Source organism: Scomber scombrus, chromosome 18 (assembly GCF_963691925.1).
Source record: "Scomber scombrus chromosome 18, fScoSco1.1, whole genome shotgun sequence".
Lineage (NCBI taxonomy): Eukaryota > Metazoa > Chordata > Actinopteri > Scombriformes > Scombridae > Scomber > Scomber scombrus.
This window is the reverse complement of record NC_084987.1, coordinates 28,511,418-28,536,716: the sequence shown is the minus strand read 5'-3', so window position 1 is coordinate 28,536,716 and position 25,299 is coordinate 28,511,418. Positions and strand designations below refer to the sequence as shown.

The window sequence follows — 25,299 nt, the reverse complement described above, 5'->3', positions numbered from 1 at the left end:
TGATTGGGTCTTAATAATAATAATAATAATAATAATAATAATAATAATAATAATAATAATAATAAAATAATAATAATGATGATGATAATAATTAAAATAAAAAAAACAATAATAACAATAATAATGATTAACATCCCTTTGGATACAATAGGGCCTTAGTGCCAGTGTTTGGCCCCTTAAAACTCCTTCAGTTTCAACTGCGCCCTACAACTGGGCTAATACTACTAGGCTACTACTACTACTACTAACAACAACAACACAATAATATTATTATTAGTAGTATTCATTTGACAACAATAAGGAAGCAAAGCTTTGAGGAATACAAGTTTAAATGCTTGTCAGCATTCACGCTGATAAAGATCAGTGAGTGGTTTTTTTCAGGCTAGAGAGAGAAAGCCCCTCCTCCTGTAGAGAGTACAGGAACCGAAACGGTGCTGCCGTCGAGCTGTCGGTCTGCAGTTGGTAGACAGACGCAGAATCTCACTCCGTTGCTGGGTCATAGGTAAGTGTTCTCAAACATATAATCACGTACTACACGCGTCTCGTAAACAACTGGCTCTGCTTCGCAATTTATGTCTACGTTGGATCGCGATCTTGTCGCATCGACAGTGTGTCAGTCACGTCGGAGAGTGTTTGTGCTTTTGAACCGTAGACGTATCAGCATCCTGGCAGGTCTGCGGCATCCGTGTCGGGAAAACAGTCGTCGAAGCATCATTCTCAACATAACACACTATTTGTAATAATAATAGATTGCGTAGCATAGCCTACTTCATATTCAAATATATACTCATTCGTAATCTCTCGTGTGAGAGCCAGCCAGATCCAGTCGGAACCAGATTTTTTTTTTCAGAAGACAAGAAAAGCTAAAAGACCAAACACCTTACAGTATATAAATTGAAATGCCTTAATCAATCTTGATCTCAATGAAGGCACACACTATTTTTAATGCCTGAAATTCATTGGTGTGAGTTTAGACGGCAGTTCTCATCTGTCTTGCAAGACCAGAGGAGCAGAAGTAACAGTCCTTGCCATTGGCCCATATAGATCTAAATATGTAGGCTTATTATTTCACTTTCACCATCAGAAGGATAAAGGAGGTTAATGATTACATTCTACACAGAAGTTATACTTCAACCTTCAGCATAGGTTGAGAAATAACTCTCTGTTTATTCTTAAACAGTAAATGCCATGGGTGTTATTATTTCTTTGGTTACACAGGTTTATTGCACAGGAATTGTTTTCTGACATTAATTTACATAGACACAATTAACAACAAATTAAGTTTTGTATGAATATCGGTCACCAACCAGATTGAGTGACTGATGAGTGTTCAGAAATGCATTGACATTTGCTTTCCAGATTGACACATCAGCTACTAACATTTCTCTGTGTGTGTGCGTGTGTGTGTAGCGTTTAGTGTGTTCAGGCTCAAGCATTGCATTATTTATTGATTAATGTGTCATTATTGTAAAAATACTATAAGGATGACTAACAGATCAGATAATAGTGAAAAATAATTTCATTGACCCTCTAAATTAATGTCTCAAGGTTACTATCAGAGTGACTACAGTATACAGGCTCTCAGAAAACAAAATGATTTTCACTTTTCCATGTCACAAAGCCTAGTAGCAGAAAATGTAGTCAACCAACTCTAGCGTTTGGTAACACCACACAGTAGCTCTGGTTACACAACGGTCCATTTGTCAATGCAATTTCAGGTTACTAGAGGATAGACAGCTGATTTGGCCGGCCTAGACTTGTTTTAAGCAAAAAGCATGTATGAAAACTTTATAGCACATTTAATTTCAAGTGAGATATGATGTAAATATCATGAAGACTGTTATACTGGAACACATCTAGTGTCTAGTACAATCTGATAAATTATTCCAGAAGCCACATCAGCCTTAGAGGCTTCTTACACTTGATACAATTTTATGATGATGGAAGACAATTTTTATTTTATGTTGGTGATGTGGTTCATGAAATGGAGGTCAGAGTATAGGGTGACTTACAAATATCTGACTTTTGTCAGATGTTTATGATGATGATAATAATATTAATCATTATTATTATCATCATTTTACACTGTAGAAGGTTCTGCCTCCTCTCCCTCCATATAGATAGATAGAAATAACAACCATAAATACCAACATTATATAATGTCACAAAAATGAAACAATTCTAGTGTATAAATATAAATTAAATAAATAAATGAATTATAACATATTGCTAATAAAAAACAGAAATAATAGCAAATTGCACAAATCCTACACCACACAAATAAAACAACATATTTATAAAATGTGTTTTAATTTGGTAGTGTGACTAATTTTTACTTTTTGTATCATCAGGCTACCATAAATGCATTAAATTCCCCCGCTCCTCCTACCTCATGCTTTCAGTGGAGAGACGTAAAGTTGACCTATCTCTCCTCCTCTCCCAATCCCCTACTTCTGACTGTAAGATCTTCTCAGCAGGCAGAAGCTGGGATTTCACTAACTATAACTAGGGCGCCAACGGCAACAAGGTTTATTGACCCACATGGTGACATTATAAAAAGTAGACGTGACGTGCAAATGAGTGATAGAAAACGGATTCTTTTTTATTTTATTTGTCACTTACTAAATTTATGTACACAGTTTCAGCTCTGTGTTAAGAGTCTGCAGCATGTTTCTGTCATTTATGGTTGCACTACTCTCTGCTCTCATGACAGCCTGTTCAAGGTGGTAATGCCTGTAGTTTATACCGTCTCGCTGTTCTGTATAAAAGGTACACACACGGAATGTGGGGGACAGAGTTGCTCCACCAATAAGCCATAATAAAATTAACGATCAATTATCGATTAATCTTTTTTTTTTATCTTAAAAATGCCATTAAAATACAAAATACAGTGTGTTTCTCCTCATTTAAATCTTTATTCCAATAATTTATAGTCTGACAACAATCCTCTTAGACAAGTCAGTTAAAGTTCAACTGTTTAACTTAAACAAAAAAGATACACTGCTGCTGCCGTGGTGACTGTCCACTGCTAACAAAGTAAAGTAACTCCAGCCTACTGATTCTTGTTGAGGAAGATTAACATATTAGCATGTTAGCATGCTCAGGGGTCAGTAAGCACAGCCTGGTGACAGTCAGTCCAGCAGCTGAACTGCTCTGATGGGACCGAAGTACCCAGGATGCAGAGGTATTGTCGCGCTAGCCTGGGTAGCCTGGCCAATGTGCAGGGTTTACAATGAACTCCGTCATTATTTAGTTTGAAAAGGTCCCACGCCAAACTTTGCCTTGACCTCTTCATGTTTACGTTTGATATCTACGGCAGCTCGTGGGTAGCTGAGCCGTTTTCTCTGTTAAATATCATCCCCCATTGGCAAGACGTCTCAGTGCTGGCACATAGTGAAATTCATTGCTTCAAGACTCACACTACACAACACAGCCTCTATTTGATACCAGCGTTTGATCGATAAACATTTAAAGTGACCAACAAAATTCTTAACGATCAATTATCGATCATCAATTGATCATGCCCATCCCTAATTACCACAGCACTACAGTGTTATATCATCGTTTTCCTGGATTTTTTTAGACAAATGTGGCAAAGGCTGGAGAAGGTGCGGCGTGTGGTCTAGTTTGTGTGCACATTCTTGTCTCCAGCAGTGGAGAGCAGACTCTCTGCTGCACCGTTGGCTCTGATAAAATCATCACTATTCAACACTCTGAGTCGGTGCAGGGATCTTGAGGTGAGACAGACTGAGCACCGAGTCATTTTTTTCATCTCAGAGTTGGTGTAAGTTGTTTAATGCTGCAGTGTGTGTTGGCCAGCCGGTCATGTTTGTTACTGCTAGATTTCACCACTTAGGGCGTACTCACACTAGGCAATCGTCCCGTGCCCAAGCAAGTTTGCCCCCTAAAGTCCGGATTATTTGGCTAGTGTGAGTGCAAGTGTACCGTGCATGAGTACGGTACACTTCCCTGGCATGGTACGGTTGGAAGAGGTGTGCTTGAGCACGGTACACTTGGTAACGCATGCGCACTAGGGATTCATATTTTCCCCGAAAATAAGACATTTTAAATCCTGGGAAAAGAAGCCAATTATCCAGGAATCCCTGGAAATCGACGATTTTTAAAAGGCAACACTAGCTGAGCCCTGTTCATTTCAAGCAACACTAAATGCAACGTGCAGACAGTATGCATATATGGGTTCCCAATCCAACCATTTTTTGTTTATTATTGTATCATTATTAAGGCAAAAGAACTCAATTTATGTCCATCGACATTATAATGAAAAGACTAAAGGCTTAATATTAGTTTGCATCCAGCGTGCTGCGTGGACTTCATTACATCTGCTGCACTGCTGCTACCACAATTATGAAATGCTAAGTTTATTGTCTGTGACTGTGACCTTCATAAAAGTAATATTTTACAAATCTGCATTATATAAACTAATGAAATTCGTTAAAGTCATTTGGCGACTTCTAAGTCATTAAACTAAGTCTTACTTTTACTGGAGTAAAGAGTTGAATCAGTCTTTTTTACACCAGTATCTAGTACTGCATACTACACAGGCATGACTCAGAAGAACAAGCTTGCACTTTTAATCATAGTGTGTTGTGTTAATTGATCGGCTGTGTTGTGTTTTACCGGCACACAGCACGCCAACACACACCTGTGCATGTTTTATGAGAGTAAACTGTCTATATGTTTTTGCGCAATGTGTCGGAGGCAACCGTGCTTGAGTACACTTGGGTTTGAGTAATGTGAGTGCGGGCTAGCGGGGGACAGGGGAGGGGGGACATCTGTGCTTCAGCACGGTACGGAACAACTGGCCCTAGTGTGAGTGTGCCCTCAGCCAGCACTAGTCTTTGAGTGACAGCTTAGGAAGTTCACAATATGGTTTATGTTCATCTCGCAAAGATAATTATTTAGCCATTAAATCAAAAGCCTTATTGCAACCATTGTTGTTCTTGAAGACAAACTACTACTAACCTGCCTATGAGTTAGATAGTCAGGGGAAAACCCTGTACATTAATGTTAACAGCCAAGACAACTTTGTCTATGCATAACTGTCTATGCTAACAAGCTAACTATTTTACTGAGGTGGGTCCACATTGTCCACAAGTCAAAGTCTTCAAATGCTCGAGTATTAGCTGCTTTACAATTCTTGCAAGTTATCCATTTATTTGCTGTGCAGAGAGCCTGCTCCCCCCTGTGGATATAATGTTAACGTTAATAATTTATCCTACCTACCAGTTTTGTGTCATATATTCATCAGCTTTCAAGGTCATTGATAAACAGTGGAGATTATAAAACAGTTGTGTTGTCACTGAAAACCTGTGTAGGCCTACCTTTTACCACACAAAGAACTGATAAGGGAATCAATAAAGAATCGGACCAATAAGCAGAATCGGTAATGACATTGGCATCAATAAAATCTTATCAGTCCATCATCCCTGTTACTGGAGGAAAGCCACATCACTGGCACTTGGTGTTTGTAATGTAATGTCATGTTAATTTTATTTAAACAGAGAAAGTACACAATAAAACATTAACCTCGTATGAAACAAGAAGAGATGCATTTCACAAGTTTTTAGCAAGTTGCTATTTTCGCCTGTAGTCCCTTGGCAGGTAGATGGAACAATAAATTAAAATCAGTAACAGAACTCACAAAGTTGTGCAAAATTAAAAATACACAGTCAGTCCCACATTCTTAAAGCAGTTTGCCCCCCATCTCCCAACTTTTATAAATATGCCCCCCCCCCCCAGATAATGTAAATCACATTTCAGCATCGGTGCTTTGATAATCAATGAGTAAGATCCTTTCTTAATATGAATTAATTTAAGGCATCAGTGTTAAAGACAACTGAAACCTCCAACATAGCATCAGAAATCTACCTTGATTTCAGACTCCAAACTCAAGAATTCAATTAGGCATTGTTGCTGATGCACTCAATTTGTGCTCAAATTCCAATTTATCCCTGTTCAAACTCACTGTGTGCCTTCAGCCTCCGTCACTTTATTATACACCCCCCTCACATAACCCACCCTACCCCTTCTGGGCATATGAAGATGCAGTCTTGTGTAACTCTCTCTGAACCAGTTTCATCCAGTTCACAAAGTGTTGCCAAGAAACTGGCTGTGTGTTTGTGTTTGTGTTTGTGTGTGTGTGTGTGTGTGTGTGTGTGCTTGTGCTTGTGTGTGATGGGCCAGGGTTTCCTTGGCTGTGTGAAAGCAGATAACTGGAATTTTCCTGTTCCCGCTGCCAGTATTACATAAGAACCTGGGAAATGAGAGGGGAGAGAGAACAGACCACCAGGACTTAATCTGTCAACACAATGCATACATTAAATGGTCATGAAAATATTGTTGTTCTGCTAACACTGCTGTGGCTCAGGAGGTAGAGCGGTCGTCCACCAATTGGAAGATGTGCGGTTCGATAGACAAATAAAATAAGGACAGAAATAGTATTGGATTAATATTCTCTCTCTCTCTCTGTCTCTCTCTCGCTCTCTCTCGCTCCCCCCCCCCCCCCCCCCCCCCCCTCCCAGGTGACTTGGTGAACCCAGACCCTGAGGGCAGTTGCTGCCTCTCTCTCACACTTCTTCCCGTCTCTTGACAGTTTTGTCATGGCGTCCTCCTTGATAAGTCGTCAACTTGCGCTCTCCCTGCAGAAAAACTTGCGTCTCAGTGCTCCAGGTAAACCCAACAAATCATCCTCTCCATACTTTGACTTTGTTTTTTATTGCAATAAATTGGCTTTTGTCTCTTTTGCTCCTTCAGCCATCTTACAACTTTTACTACAACTTTCTCCAGAGGTGTTTTCTTAGACAAAGATGTTCATACCACCTTTGTGTCCTCCTTTCAGTTGTTAAATTGGTCTTAAGTTCCGGGTGGTAAAGGTAATTGACAAACAATGGTTTAAGGAAGCAGGTCATGAGTAAATACTACAATCTGATTGTAAAAAAAGGATTTCAAACTTGAGAACTTGAATATTTGTCAGTTTTGATAATTTTGCACTTTAATATGACCACTTAATATGTAACTGCATTACTTTTGATGTTCTCAGGGATAGACATTATATAACCATGTTTCAGAAAAAAACGACCAGCATTATCTAATCAGTGTAAATGTTTGACTAACCTCAAGCAGGACTAGCTTATAAAAACATGTGTACACGCCTGTCAGAGGCTGTTGACTGAGTGATGTCTCAAAAGTGCTCCCTCTCCTGTCAATCATTAGATCAGATTTATTATACAATATAATAGTTGCAAACTGCAACTATTATAAAATGGCAATATTTCATGATAATTTTGACTCAGTCCAACTCTCAGGTAGTTTTTTTTGTCTTAGTTCAACTTTAAGAGTGTTTTCTAGGAGCTATTGGTGGATGCATAATAAATACAAGGCTTTCTGGACATTTGTTTAAAAGGACAAAAAAAAAACCAAAACAACAACAACAAACAAAGGTGGTTAATATAGTCCATGACTTTGACTAGCCACACCAGTATTAACTGCTACATTGGTGAGCCTCCCTAAACATTGTTGTTCATCAAGACCTTAACAGAGTTAAAAAGGTTTGTCTTATCTAATATCTTCCACCTGGATCCACCCACATGCAATTGCTTAAACTCCAAGTAAAAGCAGTGGATGAAACAGTGGGTGAAAGTAAATGTCACGCGCATTTACCCCCTACCTACCCACCTGGTAAAAATCTGCCTACCTGCCCTGTCCGCGTTAATAACTGACATCATTCAATCCTCACTGACTTCTGGTGTTGTTCCATCATCACTAAAGACTGCTGCAATAACACCAACACTCAAGAAACCTGGCACCGATCCGAATGATTTGAACAACTAGAAAGAACTGTTGCAGCTCAGGTCCGCACCCACCTGTCTGACAACAATCTCTATGAACAATTTCAGTCTGGCTTCCGTCCACAGCACTGAGACAGCACTAGTGAAAATCACAAATGACCTCCTGATGGCATCTGACTCTGGACTTCTCTCCATTCTGGTTCTCCTCGACCTGAGCGCATCTTTCGACACCATTTCTCATGACATCCTCCTGGACAGGTTAGCTTCCATTGGAATCACTGACATCCCTCTGGCTTGGTTCAGATCATATCTCTGTGGCCGCACACAGTTTGTTCAACTCAAGAACCTGAGATCCGGCTCCTCCCCAGTCTCTAGTGGTGTTCCCCAGGGCTCTGTCCTTGGCCCCCTCCTGTTCATTATTTATCTTCTGCCTCTTTGTCACATTCTCAGGAAATTTGACATTCAATTCCACTGTTACGTGGATGATACCCAACTCTTTCCACTAAGCCTACTTCCACTCTGCCAGCCATAGCTCTATCCGACTACTTACTGGAAATTAAATCATGGCTCTCACTCAACTTTCTTATACTCAAAGGCGAAAAAACTGAGGTCATCCTCATCGGTACCAGATCAACCTTAGCAACACTTTCTCCATATACATCAACAATTCCACTGTTCCTCCATCCCCTCAGGTAAAGAGCCTGGGTGTTATCCTGGACAGCACATTATCTTTTGAAGCCCACATCAATAACGTTACTTGGTCTGCATACTTCCATCTACGGAACATCAACCGTCTCCGTCCCTCACTTTCACCAACCTGCACCGCTATCCTGGTAAGCACCCTGATCACATCCCGTCTGGACTACTGTAACTCTCTCCTCTTTGGTCTTCCACGGAAATCTCTTCACAAACTCCAGCTGGTACAGAACGCAGCCGCACGTATCATAACCAGAACCCCCTCTATTGAACACATCACTCCTGCCCTGCAGCAACTTCATTGGCTCCCTATCAAATCCTGCATTGACTTTAAGATTCTGCTCCTCACTTACAAGATCCTTCCCAACCTGGCACCATCATATCTCTCTGAACTTATTCACATCTACACACCTTCCCGAACTCTCTGATCCTCCTCTGCCAACCAGCTCTCTGCCCCATCTGCCAACTTAACTTCCATGGGGTCAAGAGCCTTTCAGCCGATCTTCCCCCCGCCTTTGGAACTCTCTCCCACCAGACATTCGTACTTCTGACTTTGTCTCCACCTTTAAATCCCGCCTGAAAACGCACCTATTCAGAGTGGCATACTCACACTGACTATGTAATCATGTTCTTGTTTATTTGTTGTACTGATGCACTTTATAGTCACATTCATATTTATTCTTTATCTTTGCACTAAATGTTACCTGATTTATATTGTTTGATGTACTGTTGTTGTGTTATATGTGCCTTGTAAGGTGTCCTTGAATGCTTTGAAAGGCGCCTTTAAATAAAATACATTATTATTATTTACAAGAAAGAGTAAACAGTACTATGAAGAAATAAAAATACATCCCACTACAAGTTTATAAGTGTACTTCCTTCTCTCATCGCATTGTCAAGATTAAAACTGAAAACATACTGTTTATCTAAGTTGCATGAAAGCACAAGCTCGCATAAACTATGGAAGATTAACAGCACTTTCAAGCAAACATTTTGGCACCATTTATCTTTACATTTTACAGCTCTGACTTTACAGGGATTCTGACTAAACTGCCCTCTGTTAAAACAATGTAAGCATTGGTGTGGGCATGATGACTCAGGTACCAGTAGCATGTAGACATACTCACTAATATCTATGTTATGATCAGGTTTTTGGTATGTGTTTGCACATCAATATTCTTCTGTGCCCATTGTATGTATTTGTGTATAGATTAATAGCATTTTCTGTTATGTCCATTAGGGTGCCGATATGTCAGCAAGGCAGCACCAAAGACTCAGGTGGAGTTTGACTATGACAGGCCCTCCATGAAAACTGAAGTCCCTGGGCCAAGATCACAGGTAACACACAAACACACATTATAGGCGGTGTAAAAGGTCATGAAGGATAAGATGCAAATACATACATTTGTGTGATTATTTGCTAAAAGTCCCACATTTATAAATATGTATGTGTATCTGTATGTGTTTAATTAGTATATGGGCGTATATTGGCATGTCTGTGATGCGTATACTGTGACAGCATGTTCACATGCATGTGTATGCTTTATTTGAACTCAACATTTTTTATCACTTCATGCTCTGTCTTTATATGGAAAAAAATGTACTCAGTGTTAGTACTTGGCTATAGTTGTGTAGGGGTAATGCACAGGTCTATGTGACATAACTTCAATGCTTCAAACCCAATATTTTCTTTAGCTCAAAATCACAGACTGGTCTTAGTTTTCCATCATGCATTTTTGAGGGGCTCAAAAACTCAAAAATTGGCACACACGTCAGAACTTGTGATAACGGCAAAGTTAAGTAGTGATTGGACTCTGGTTTGGCCAGTGGGTTCCCAAATGCAAGGACATTTTGGAACAAAGTTTCATAAGATATGGTTGTTCTAATTCTCGACAAAATACATAATTTTCATTATTATTATTATTTTCACCAATAGGAAGTCAGCTATTTTTGATCTCATGTGTCAATTTTCAATGTACAAACACGTGTTTAGAGGACTTTAGAAAGTGCAAAAAGTCATGAAACCTTATGTTCATACTCATCCACTTTGGATTTTTGAGGTGCTAGAAAACTCTATGAAACTTTGTATATGCATCAGAAGTAACATCTTTTGAAATCTGATATGGATCTGGGGTTTGGGTGTGGCTTGACGGCACCCCCCAAAAATGTTTAAATTCAAAGCCCCCACCTTTGAAATTGACATAAATATACAAAATATTAACATGTGCACTTGCAGTCGCACATAGATGTACATACACATGCACACCTTTTTATTTTGAGTCACATGTGTCTCTGCATGGCTAAGTTGTACCAATCACTCACAGACACACACGTACGCACATGTGGGACTTAAAGTAAATAATCACAGGAACATATCTATGTGCGTCTTGTCCTCCATGGCCTTTTCTATCACCCACACACAAACGCATACAAATCAATATACTTTAATACTACCTCAGGTATTGCTGAGTATCACTGACTTTTTATGACTTTTATCTGCAGGAGCTGACAAAACAACTGGGGGAAATCCAGGTGAGCTTAAGTGTGTGTGTGTGTGTGTGTGTGTGTGTGTGTGTGTGTGTGTGTGTGTGTGTCTGTGTGTGTTTGTCTGTGTGTGTGTCTGTGTGTGTGTGTGTGTGTGTGTACCCAGATAAAAAATGCATCTAGTTAAGCACTGAGACAATGAAAGTGGCTCCTTCAGTTGAAATAAAACCAATTTTTGTTGTGTTATAATTATATTCCGAATCTGCAGTTGTGTGTGTATGTAATTTTACATGCAAATGTTTTTGAAAATGCTGTGATATCACCATCTAGCTGCCAGTGCCACATTGAAGGGCTGAAGCTTGGAGTGGTCTGTGTTGTAGCATGGTTTCATATCAACATCATTTCTTCTATTGTTAATAGAAGGAATTTGGGAGGCCGTCTGACAAAGTTTATTTTTTCTATTGTGGATCATAGTGTCACAAAGCGTACAAAATGCATTTTTAAATAATACAGGGACTAGTATTTGTATTAAACTTTTCTGTTTATTGTTAAGTGTTCAGTAAACAAACTAATAATTTGTAACCTGTTTCTCTTCTGCTGTATTTGCACTGCTTTGTTTAGACCTGGAACATCCAAAACCATACAGGACCATTATATTAGGGGGGAAGACATAGAGTTGGAAGGGTATTTTTGTTGTTGTTCAGTTTGCAATGCTATTTTAAATGCCTTTTGGTTGTTTTGTGATTCAATTATTGGGGTATTTTGTGGACCAGGTGGGATAATTGATGATCAGTTATTGGCTGTCTCTTGGTAGGACCCAGCTGATATATATAGGAGGAGGCTGGATTTCTGAGTTTTGCCAGTTGTGGTTATATTTTGAAACAAAGCCAGTGATGAGAGCTGTAAGGGCTCCAGAGGGGCATGTCCTAGTGCAGAGCTTATTTTTTGCTTTTTTCCCCTATTTTTTTGCATCTGTAGTTATTTTTTCTGTTTTTTAGGGCCCAAGCGCTGACTGGCGCAAAGGCCCTATTGTAACTGAAGGAATTATTAGGGCCCAAGCGCTGACCAGCGCAAAGCCCTATTGTTTTCATAAGGATTATTAGGGCCCGAGCGCTGACTAGCGCGAGGCCCTACTGTTTCTTTGTGGGTTTTTAGGGCCCGAGTACTGAATCTGGTCTGCTTTTCTTATTATTTTTTCATCAAAATAATTGCCGTTTTCGCTGCCTTAACGTACGCGAAAAGTCATGACATTTTGCACACGTACCAGTTCCAGCGAAAAATTCGATATTTTATGGGTCTTGCAAAAAAGCGGGGGAAATGGCTCGACAGCGCCACCTAGGCACACTTAAAATTGCTCCAGATCAACATAGAAGTATGAAATTCAGTATGCATATATATCATGACCAGATGCACCAAAAACGTACTAGGACCTATACCCTAAATCAGGAACGGCCATTTTGGTTCAATGTTGCAATTTTGGCCATTTGCAGCTTGCATACTTTAACGAACTCCTCCTTCATATTTGACCTCAGCGACTTCAAATTCAGTCAGTATCATCTACAGATGAAAAGTTTGTGACTTTTCGTCATTCCCAGGGGGGGTTGGGGTGGCCGGGCGGTGAATTTTCGATCCTTCGCCATGAAAAATTAAATGGCCATAAATCCTACATACATGATCCTAGGAAGCCCAAACTTCCTGTGCTTGATAAGAGTCCCGCCCTGAACAGACCCATGTGTCAATACTAGATCTTAGTCATAGCGCCAACTACTGGCAACAGGAAGTTGTATGTTTTACACTTTGACTCCCTGTGGGTAGCATGTTGATCAGAGCCACCTCAAATTTACTTTTTTAGGACCTTGGAGATTGTATATTCCCAAGTTGGTTGACTCTGTGTCAAAAGGTGTTGCTGTGACGACGCAACACATTTCGATGTCTCAAAGCCTTATAACTTGACTCCACATGCTCTAATCTTACCCAAATTTCATATGCTTGTTCAGAGTCCTGGTGTGAAGACATGTACAGCTTCATATTTAGTGACAGACATAGCGCCACCTACTGGCGACAGGAAGTAACATGCGTAATTCTTTGACTAATTACTCCCACAATCTTAAGTAGGTACACCTGAAATTGACACATCTAAGACATAAGACCTTGGTGATGCTACAATCTGCAGCTCATGACCCATAATCAAATACTGTTGCCATGGCGACACATTCTACGGCATTGACTCACAATGATATTTTTTGAGGGGCAAAAACCCCTCTACGGTCATGAAACTAAATGCACACGTCTGGAGTGGTGCCAGGTAACATGCTATATAGGTCAATTGCATGGGCGTGGCTAATTGGCTCAACAGCGCCCCCTTGAAAATTGAAGCCTCGCCTTCCAAATTGACATAGAAGAATGAAATTCAGGAGGTATATGTATTACGTCCAGATGCACAAAAAAGCCTCTTGGAGCCATACCCTTAACTACAACAGTAAGTTGGCCATCTTGTAAAAATTGTCAATTGTTGGCCATTTCCAGGCCTTATTTTTACATTTTTAAATCTTCCATCTCCAAATATACTCATCTTAAGCCCTTTGTGATGATAAGTTTGCATCAAACACCCTTACCGTGACGCCACGCCAAAGGCTGCCCATTTCCTATGCTGTAACTTTAACAGACATGTTCCAATCATTTGTGGTCTTAGTGTGTCATCTAGTGGAGAAACATTTTATTCAGCATAACTGATAAGGAACAGGTGCCTCAGTTTTCGGTTTCTAGTTCAAGTTTATTGTCTGTATTATTATTATGTCCACCTAACAGCTTACAAAGCCACCACACTAATGCCATCATCATCTACACACAACAAATGTTAATAACATGTACACCAACATTTAATTACATACACAGAAAATTAAAATGTTTTAATATGAAAAAACAAACTGTTAACTGTAACTCGACTCCACATTGTCAAATATTTTCCAAACTTCCCACGACTGAAGCAGTCCTGGAGGCACCGGCAGGCATCGGGGTGCCAGGCCCAGCCCTGGCATCATTTGGGCCCACCTTCGACGGACGAGCCTGTCACCACCATCAACCAGTAGTGTAGCACATTCAAAACGTAAAAGAAAAAACAAATCTCAGGCTACTACTGTTATAGTATTTATGTTGCTATTATGTAGACTTGTATGAAATCAGTGTTCATTTTAAATATACCTGGCTTATTTTTGGCTACCGCTACACAGTGATAGGTTAATTATTTTGTGCCCCCCCCCAAAAAAAGTTGTGCAATGCCCGTCCATGAATCTGTGCCTGGCGCTGGGTCTGGACTGAAGCCATGTACAAGTCAATATTGAATTATAGTTGTAGTGCCACTTACTGGTAATAGGAAGTCATATGACTCATTCTTTTACTAACTGCTCCTATCAGCTCAATAGATCCATCAAAAATTTGGTGAGCTAAGTTGTGTTATGTTTGGGGTTTGTTAGCGGACCCAGAGGCAGATGCAGAGACTGGATAGAGTGGTAAAGGGAGTTTAATGGCACACTGAGGTTGAGGGACAAAGACAGGAAGCTTGGGAGGAGCAAGCAGACGTTTATGACAGTACTGGTGCCTTTCCATTATACAGTTCAAGCACTATTGGCTCGACTCGACTCTACTAGCATGGCTGCATGAAACTGCCGTAACTTTGTTTTACAAACAATGAAGGACATTGAGGTGATGGTGTACTTGCTGCTCGGTCTGTGGCTTTTTATCACAAACAAAGCAAGAGAACTTGCTGTAACTAACTTGCGTGAAACTCGCTGTAACTATTGTATTGCCAGTATTTAAAAAATGGCGGGTTTTGATTCTTGTGGGGACATTGCGTTCATGACTCTACCAGTGACGACACTCTCTGACCAATCAGTGGCCGGCAGTCTGTTGACGTAACATTTTAGTTTCGGCTCGGCTTGCTTGGAACCTCACCAGAGCAGGTACTAAAAAAGTACCAGGTACCAGGTACTATCCCTGATGGAAATGCAAAAAAAAACCGAGTCGAGCCGAGTAGTGCTTGGACTGCATAGTGGAAAAGTGCCATAAAAGAGTACCAGGTACTATCCCTAATGAAAAAGCAAATAAAAACGAGTCGAGTCGAGCCGTGTAGTGATAGAACTGTATAAAGGAAAAGCCCTGTATGCTGGGCTGGCTTGAGCGTTCACCATCCACAAATAATCTGTATTTCACTGTGTTTCTTCACAAGAGTCCTGTTTTTATATTCAGTTAGAGATGCTGAAAATCTAAATAAAGGCTCTGTTTGCTGTGTACATGTATATTTGGCATTGAAATCATTGGTGCACATCTTCAACACCTTCCCTGGCTACGCCTTCTAAGTAATCCACACACACACACACACACACACACACACACACACATACACACACACACACACACACACACACACACACACACACACACACACACACACACACACACACACACACACACAGAGGGGAGGGGACACAAAGGAGAAAACAGGAAAACCAACCCCCAAAGCCCAGCTGGACCATGACAAGTTGTGTGAGGAGTTGTGAATCGTATATCAGATGTGGGTCTTGGGCTTAGGTGTGGCAAAATGACTTGTGGGCACCTCCTAAAAAACTTCAAAGCCACCTTTAATGTAGATGAATGAAATTTGGTAGGCACATATATCATGTCCATACACACAAAAAAGCCTGTTTAAGACATAAGCTACCAAGTCCAACAGGACGTCAGCCATTTTTAAGTTTTAAGCTTTACTACAGCCAATTTTTACACCCTTTTTGCCGATCTGCAGGTGTATTTTAACCAACTCCTCTTAGTGATCTGAACTTACCGACTTCTGATATGGTTGGTGTTATCTTAATATCTTTGCAATGAAAATGTATGTCTTTTCATGGAAAGGCCTTGATGTGGTGTGCTTTTTCACCATGAATAACAAAGTTGTTGTAACTCCACAGACTTTATCAATGGCCCAAATTTCCCCCGCTTGCACGCTTACATGTTAATTTTGTATCATACCTATCTACCGACAACAGGAAGTCAGCGTTAATGACAAACATTATCCAATTTACATGGAATTTACAGCAACATCACACATAATTAATGGGTGTTCTGTACTGCCACATAGTTGACACATGAAGTGGTATTCAATTCCTTGTTCAATCAATCAATCAATCAATCATTATTTATATAGCAGCACCAAATCACAACACAAGTAACTTTTGCCAGTGCTGTCTCTGTGCTATGATGAGCTCTAAATCCAGACTGAAAATCCTCAAATAAACTATTACTATGTAGAAAGTCATACAACTGATTTGCGACTGCTTTTTCAAGGATCTTGGAGAGAAAGGGGAGATTAGATATAGGCCTATAGTTGGCTAGAACCTCTGAATCAAGATTAGGCTTCCTAAGAAGTGGTTTAATTACAGCTAATTTACAGGACTGTGGTACATATGCTGTTACTAAAGACTGATTGATCATATCTAATAAGGAAGTTCTAACTGAGGGAAAGACTTCCTTAGTCAGCCTAGTTGGAATCGGGTCTAAGAGACAGGTTGATAGTTTGGATGAAGTAATCATTGAAGTTAGTTCTGAAAGGTCGACTGGAGAAAAACAGTCTAAATAATTATCAGGTTTAACAGCAGTTTCTAAGTTTCCTGTGTTTGAGGATAAATCATTGCCTATTGAGGGCAGGAGGTGGTTGATTTTATCCCTAATATTTAAAATGTTATCATTAAAAAAAGTCATAAAATCATCACTACGAAGAGTTGTAGGAATACATGGATCAGTAGAGTTATGACTGTTTGTCAGCTCAAGTGCTGAAAAGAAACCTTGGACTGTTTTTATTCTCCTCTTTTAATAAAAAGTAATAGACAGCTCAGGCGTTACAGAGGGCTTTCTTATATATTTTGAGACTTTCTTGCCAGAGTAAGCGAGATTCTTCTAGTTTGGTGGAAAGCCATATTTTTTCTAATTTTCATGAAGTTTGCTTTAATTGTCGAGTTTGAGAATTATACCATGTAGCTGTTCTCTGTTGTTTTATTATCATCTTTTTTTTCTTTAAAAAAAAAAAGATTTTGTCTGGTATAGACCATGTTGATTTAGCAGTAAACAGACTGGAAACCTGGGAGAGAGAGGGGGGTGTGACCGGGATTTGCACCGGGGTCGGCTGCGTATGTGGCATGCATTCTTACCACTCGACCACTATCTTCTTTTTTAAAGGAATGATGGAGTCCAAAGTTGTTCTCAGTGAGCCTGTAGCACTATCAACAATATGATCGATCTGGAAGAGACTCAAATCAGGATAAAAAAATCTCAGTTGTATTGAGACATGGTATTGAATTCAGTACAGATGGAATTACTTAAATTTAGTAACAGCACTGTCAGACAGTGATCTAGTAAGAACATGTTGGTCTAATGGTGTATAGTCCAGTAACAACAATTAAAAAGTTATTAAATAATGGTCTGATAGAAAAGGATTTTGAGGGAAAATTAAATGTTCAATTTCAATACCATATGTCAGAACAAGGTCGAGGGTGTGGTTATGACGTGGGTGCGTGGGCTGAGAGAAGCCAATTGATAAAACATGATAATCTACTGGTGACTGGAATCCAAACTCTTTAGTGATGTTTTTTTTAAAACTCTTTCCAGCCTGGTGAGTATCAGCATCTCTTCTTCTAAGGTCCTCAGAAATATTCTATGTTCAAGCCATAACACACTTTCACCAACCTGTGTTGTGAAGCTCAGACTTTGATAGTGAAGACTCAGATTTCTCTTCTTTAAATAAGGCAGGGCCTCCCAGACTTACAGTTGATTCCCATTGATTGACACAGCAGACTCTAATTTCCCCTTCAAATGAATTTATAGTCGTAGATATTCACATACTTTTGCTACACACAAATCTGTAACATTGGATCATTTTCTTCAATAAATAAACTCAGATTGTAAGATTTTTGTCTCATGTGTTTAATTGATGTCTGAAGACTTGAATGAAAATCTGATCACATTTTAGGTCATATTTATTCAGAAACAGAGTAAAAGGGTTCACAAACATTCAAGTAACTCTGGTAGATTGCTGCATAATGTTGCTCTGCAATAACAGCACTTCGATTGCAGTGTTCCCCGATGTGCACAATGGTGTGAGGACCCGATCATCACTGCTTGTAGCTTTAATTTATTTGTGTGTTTCCTGCCAGGTCAGTACAGTAGGATTAAATGCTACTGTGTGCTGCTTGTAATACAGGACTGTTTCTCCCCAGAATGTTGGTGCAGTCAACTTCTTCTGTAACTATGAAGAAAGCAGGGGGAACTACCTGGTGGATGTGGATGGCAACCGCATGCTGGACATCTACACTCAGATCTCCTCCATTCCGATTGGTCAGTAACAAGAGATCCAAACACAGATACTTGTATTGTAAGAGTGGCTGATGTATAGTCTCCTGCTATATATTGTAAGATCCCTCAACCTTACTAGAATGATCAGTTTCTTATTTAATCTGCTAATGACCACTTTACAAGGACTATTCATACATTTTCTTTATATATTTACGTGGCACATTATTATTTAATATATATGTAATCTGCAACAGTAAGTAAAACATGGTAGTTCACTCAATAAGTAAGTTGAAACTGTACTGTAAAAGGAAGTCCTGTTCTATTCCATGGTATTACCATGTTCTTAATATATCCTTTGTAATAATGATTTAATTTCCCATGCCGTTAGCAGAAAATAACCACATATGTTCCACAACATTAAGTAACATCAAGTAAAACATAGAAAATGATAAGTGACTTTACTTGAATTTAATATTTAGAACAATTGTATTCCATTACCTTTATTTAACATAAAACGTTATAATGTAAGATCATGCCAAACTAGTTGATATGGTGTTTTATTGAGAATTTAAGAGTTTTTAAACTATTTTAATTATTTGGTTCAAGTTTTAAAAACAGAAACTTTATGCTGGGTCCACAAAAAACAATGTGTGCAAGTTATTCACACATTTATTTTCACATTTGAACCCTTTTAAAATTGGACTAAACCACATGGAAACAAAATAAGTAGTGTAACATCATTGACCCATATGCAGATTTACAATAACCCAGTTAGCACAGTGCATGTAAACACACTCCCTGATTATCCACGTGACCTGGTTTCTTTGTGTAATGGTGTTACTTAAGTGCAAATAAATGCACTGATTGAGTAAGCATGTATCTCCTGCTTGTGTTCTGTTTGTCATCGTGATGGAAGTCTCTGGGTATTTGACTTAACATTTACCCCCCACCATTCAAATGACATACTGTACATGGAAAACAGAATGGGCATAGAACCCCTTAGTACCTGGTGTGTGTGTGTGTGTGTGTGTGTGTGTGTGTGTGTGTGTGTGTGTGTGTGTGTGTGTGTGTGTGTGTGTGTGTGTGTGTCTGTCTGTCTATACTTGGCTGGATTTTCCAATTGACAAAGAATGTTATATTTTAGAATGGATAGAATAGAAAGTCTTTATTGTCATTGTACAAAGCACAACGAAATTGAGATGCTGTCTTTAAAGTGCAGAAACAAAAAATAAATAAATAATTGCCATTATTTAATGCAGTTTAGTGCATTTATGGCTTTAGCGTAAAAGCTGTTTTGAAATCTATTTGTGCGTACTCTCAATGTCCTGTAGCGTTTGCCTGAGGGCAGCAGCTCAAACAGCGAGTGTCCTGGGTGAGATGAGTCCCTGAGTATATGGCGAGCTTTCCTGAAACAGCGGGAACTGTACAGATCTTTCAGGGAGGGGAGAGGGCAGCCGATAATCTTCTGGGCTGTGGTGATGACCCTCTGGAGCGCTATCCTCTCGCCGAACTGAAGTCCACAAAGAGCAGCCGCGCGTAGCTCCCCTGCTGCTCCAGGTGGGACAGAGCAGAGTGGAGAGCTGTGGCTATAGCGTCTTCTGTGGACCTGTTGGCTCTGTATGCGAACTGGTGAGGGTCAAACCTGGGTGGAAGATTTGAAGTGATGTGCTTCCGGACCAGTTTCTCAAAGCACTTCATAATGATAGGTGTAAGAGCTACTGGTCGGTAATCACTCAGGCTGCTGGTGTTGTTCTTCTTCTGGAGTGGGACAATTGTGGAGGACTTCAGGCAGGAAGGGACGGCAGACTGAGACAGTGACTGGTTAAAGATCTTGGTAAAGACTCCAGCCAGCTGGTCCGCACAGTCCCTCAGCACCCGTCCAGAGACGCCGTCAGGTCCTGCAGCTTTCCTCTGGTTCACAGCCCTCAGCGTGCACCTCACCTTGTGCTCCTCCACCTTGAGGATGTGACTGTTGTGGGCTGGTGGATTTAGTGTGGCTGCCTCCGGTGACTCCATCTCAAAGCGGGCGAAGAAGTGGTTCAGCTCCTCTGCCAGTGAGGCGTCACCAACAACAGACGTGATGTTACTGGGTCTGTAGTTGGTGATGTGCTGGACCCCCTGCCACACCTGCCTGGAGTCGTTCCTCTGGAGACAGTCCTCAATCCTCCTCCTGTAGGCAGCCTTGGCCTCTCTGATGCCTCTCTTCAGATTGGCTCTAGCAGCACTGTACAGCACCCCATCACCAGACCTGAAGGCGGTGTTCCTCTTCCTTAGCAGGCACTGCACTTCTTTAGTCATCCAGGGTTTCTTGTTGGGATAAACCCGGATGCATTTGTCAACAGTGACAGTGTCCATGCAGTGCTTGATGTAACCCAGGACAGCTGTTGTGTACTGCTCTAGGTCCTGATGTTCGAAAACATCCCAGTTTGTTGACTCAAAGCAGTCCTGCAGCTGTTGAGAGGCACCTTCAGGCCAGGTTGTAACAGTTCTAGATGTGGTAAGAGCACTTTTTCTGAGGGGGGTATATGCTGGAATTAAGAGCAGGGACATGTGGTCTGACTGGCCCAGGTGTGGTAATGGCTTAGCCCTAAAGCCCTTCTTGATGTTAGAGTAGACCCTGTCCAGTGTGTTTGCTCCCCTGGTAGCACTGCCTATAAATCAGCATGGTTAAAGTCCCCTGCAATGATGTGAACAGCCTCAGGATACATACTCTGCTGACAGCTAACGGTGTCATGTAAATGACCCAGGACCGAGCTGTTACCATGACAACAGTAAACTCCCGAGGTAGATATATGGGCCTGCATTTAACAGTTACATACTCCAGGTCCGGGGAGCAATAACTGGCGACAGTCTTAGTGTTGGTACACCAACTGTAGTTCACATACATGCATAACCCCCCTCCTCTGCTCTTACCAGAGTCCCCTCCTCTGCTCTTACCAGAGTCCCTAGTCCTGTCATGACGGTGTACTGTGAAGCCCGCTTATTTAATAAATGCATCTGGAATGGATGAATGAAGCCAGGTCTCTGTGAAAAGCAGAATTCAGCTGCTCTTCACAATGGTGTTTGTGGCAACCTGTAGCTTCAGCTCATCCATCTTGTTGAAGAGGGATCTTGCATTGGTGAGGAAGATGCTGGGAAGCGGCGGTTTGTGTGGCCGCCTCCATAGTCTCACCAGCACACCTGCTCTGCAGCCTCTCTTCTGCCTCCTCTCCCTGCGCCGTCTTCGTCACCTTACCTCAGGGATGGTTATCCACGGAGAGCCGGGATGCCTGGCTATATCCACTGGGATGTCGTGGGAGCGGAGAAACTCGACTGTAACAGCTCGCTCGCTGTGTAATCCTATTTCTAGAAGTTCTTCTCTGCTATAGATGTTATTCGAGACGAGTAATACACACAAAAACAGCCAAAAAAAGCACTGAAAAGGGGAGCACCAAGCCGCTGCGTCTAGACGCGCCGCCATAGGAACCGCATCAATTTATATTGATGATAACGTGTAGGAGAAGTCTGAAAGTATATAGGAAATACTGTTCAAGTTATAATGTTGTATTTATATGTATAATGTACATATAATTGTATGTATAATGTTGATGTAAGCTATAATGTTGAAACTAAAACTATGTATCAATCTCAGAAAAGCGGTGACCTTCAGTGTACCTCACTGCACTCTGCTGGTTAGAAATGGAGTAAAACTACAATTTAGGTGAATCATTAATTGATGAATTTATTTATTTGATGAATGAAAAGACACATAACACCGCACTATAGTTACTACACAAAAATTAATCAAGGATGAAAACACAATAAACCCCAAAGGCTTATTTCCACCGCTGTCCTCTAGTATAACATACCACAACATGAAAGCAAAGACAATACAATCAACATATAATGTCATGTTGGTTTACTATTTAAGTTACTGAACAGTGTTCAAGATAAAAAAAAAAAAATTGTCTATCACATAATAACAGAAAAGTGTCTTATGTTAAGGATCACAAACAACATAAAAACATGAACCAGTGAAAGGCTCGCATACATTTACATTAAAAAACAAACAATTCTATAAATAAACAAGAGTAGGTGCAGAGCTGCATTAAAAAGAAGTGAAAGTCTATTTGGACTTGTTTAAAATGGATATTACAGTAAAACAGTAAAGCCAAACTAATTTCACAGCTGTAATGTAGTGCTGATTGTAAAATTTCAGTTACAGTTTTATAACTGATATATTTTGAATATTTAGCTCACTTTTCTCACATTTAGCCCATTTTTCTTTCATTTAAGACAGACATTTGATATAAATGTTAAAAATGTTAAATCTAAATCTAAATATTAAATCTAAATATTAAATATAAATTTAAATGTTACATCTAAATCTAAATGTTAAATCTAAATATTAAATATAAATTTAAATGTTAAATCTAAATGTTTAATCTAAATATAAATATTAAATATAAATGTAAATGTTAAATCTAAATGTTACATGTAAATCTAAATGTTATATCTAAATATTAAATGTTAAATATAAATCTAAATGTTATATCTAGTTTCAGTACAGGCTAATGGTATACCTGCCGGGCATTTCTGCCAGGAACACTTCTGAGGGCGTTTGCGGGTCATCAGCTGGGGACCACCAATCATGGATGTTTCACCCCTTTAACCCCAGTACGTCTCTTGGTGGCGGAGCGATGGCAGGGATCTCTCCCTGCCGTCTCCTGCTGATGCCCTAGGTGTTAGCTGGCCCCAAACTCTTTGCCTTCCTTCTCAGCCATAGCCAGAAGCTCCCTCTCTCTGCCTCTTCTGCGAACTCCTTGATTGCTCTCCACTGCCTTGCCCCTGTGGCGCCCATGTCACGGAACAGGCGAGCAGTTGAAAAGCCAACAAAGGCCCTGCACCCCACCTCCATTGGGAACGTGACAGCCCTCCAGCCAGCCTCTCTGCACTCTGCAGCTAGGTCGCTGTACTTTGCCTGCTTCCGCTCATGGAAAGCTTCTACTCCTCCCTCCCATGGGACTGTTGAATGTTAAATCTAAATGTTAAATGTAAATCTAAATGTTATATCTAAATCTAAGTGTTATATCTAAATCTAAGTGTTATATCTAAATCTAAATGTTAAATGTAAATATAAATGTTAAATCTAAATGTTAAATAGGTTGCCAAGTGTAAAGCTAAATATTTAGAAAATATGCAAATGATCTAGGTCAGCTCTCTGGTCCAGGCCCCTTGCAGAAGCCTCAGCACTGTTGTTCTGTCCAGTAAAAACATGATCATTTGCATATTTTCTAAACATTTAGCTTTACACTTGGTGACCAGTTTAACATTTAGATTTAGATTTAACATTTAGATTTAGATTAAATCTTTCAGATTAACATGATGTGCAGCAGGTGAGCTTCCTAGCAGGAACTTAAAAATTGCTGTAGTTTTCACCACCTAACCGGAGATGTGGTATGAGGCTCTCAGCATGTCAGTGCTTTTATCCGTTAGCCTCCTGCTAGCACACTGAACTGTGTCAGGAAGCAGAACTGATGTGCCCTGTAGAAAGATCCTAACAATCTCTCTGTAAAGACAGATCCTGGAGATATTTTAATTTTTCACAATCTAATATCACATCGTACACCCCTATGTCTGTTAGGTTAGTGAGCCTATGTCAGAGGTGGATCTGTGTGTGTAATTGATTTGTGTGTGTATGTGTATTAAAGCTTTTCATTGACACTAAACATCTAACACGTCAGTTAAGCAAATACAATACAACAAGAAAAATGAATCTTAATCTTTTTTTTGGTGGTGGATTTCAGTGTCTATGTTGTCCTGTTGGAATTGGTAGTGGTCTGTTGTTGAATGTTTCCAAGTCCGATAAATCATCCGTTGTGAGGATAATGTTGGGTCACTTTAAATTAAAGAGTACGGTCTAGACCTACTCTATGTGTAAAGTGCCTTGAGATTACTTTTGTTGTGATTTAGCACTATATAAATAAAGATTGATTGATTGATTGAATGTATTGTGTCTCCATGCAAGAGAGGAACAAAACATGTAGTCCTCTAGTTTTAGTTTTATTTAATGTGATTTCCTTTTAGTGTCGGACCTGATCTTGCAATCTACTGCTGAACAGGGTGCTGCCATGTTCAATCTCACCTTTGTCAAATGGTTCTCAGAATACTCACACTATCATCCTTCAATCCGTAGCTCAAACATAAGTATTTCCATCTAGGTATATTTTTCAGTGAGGGACAAGCAAGTTATATTAGGGATTTTTAACAAGGTACCTGAAAAGTTTAACGTAAAAATACATGTCAGGCTATTAATTACCCCTAGCAAAGGATTTCTGTGTGTTCTAAAACATGTCTGGAGGGGATCTTTTAAATGTTTTTTATTATATATTTTCTAACATATTTCCCCACTCCCATTCTGTCCTCTCTCAGGCTACAACCACCCTGCTCTCCTCAAACTAATGGCCGATCCCAGTAATCTGGTAGGTACTCTTCACATACAAGACAAGAGAATGTAAAAGTATAGTATCTAAAATCTTGAATGATGCATTATACACTAATCTAATATTCATAAACAATGAGATGTGTATGATGTTCTTATTGTGACTCTGTGTATATGTAACCTGTTCTCTGTTTTTTATTTAGATTTCAATGGGTGTTCCTCCATAGATAAAGTTTAAATAAAATAGTGGACTAAATAGTGACTAAAGATTTACAAATAACCAACTGTGGTGTAAATAGTCCACTCTAGCACATGTGGTTGATGCAAAAATCATGCATGACATGGAGGCTAAGAACATGGAAATAGATTTATAGGATCTTCCCTAGAACATGCATCATATTCAATATCTGCTCAGCTCTTCATTGATTATCCCATGCATGGTATAGTGGTGTAATATAGCAGAGTAGAATACAGGTATTGAGGATACACCAATCTATTGCAGTGTAAACACAAAGACATTGTTACAATATGAAAAACATTTGGCCTTATAAA

General features: G+C 39.9%; 1 protein-coding gene across 1 annotated transcript in view; it reads left to right on the top strand.

The window, feature by feature from the left end:
* The first annotated feature begins 395 nt into the window (after positions 1-395).
* Positions 396-25,299, top strand: part of abat (4-aminobutyrate aminotransferase) — a 36,998-nt gene continuing 12,094 nt past the window's right edge. Inside the window, exons 1-6 of the mRNA XM_062438011.1 lie at positions 396-502; positions 6,543-6,690; positions 9,745-9,842; positions 11,007-11,036; positions 18,251-18,368; positions 24,738-24,787. Coding sequence (XP_062293995.1) covers positions 6,621-6,690; positions 9,745-9,842; positions 11,007-11,036; positions 18,251-18,368; positions 24,738-24,787 — 366 coding nt within the window. The 5' untranslated portion in view covers positions 396-502; positions 6,543-6,620. The remainder of the gene's footprint in view (positions 503-6,542; positions 6,691-9,744; positions 9,843-11,006; positions 11,037-18,250; positions 18,369-24,737; positions 24,788-25,299) is intronic.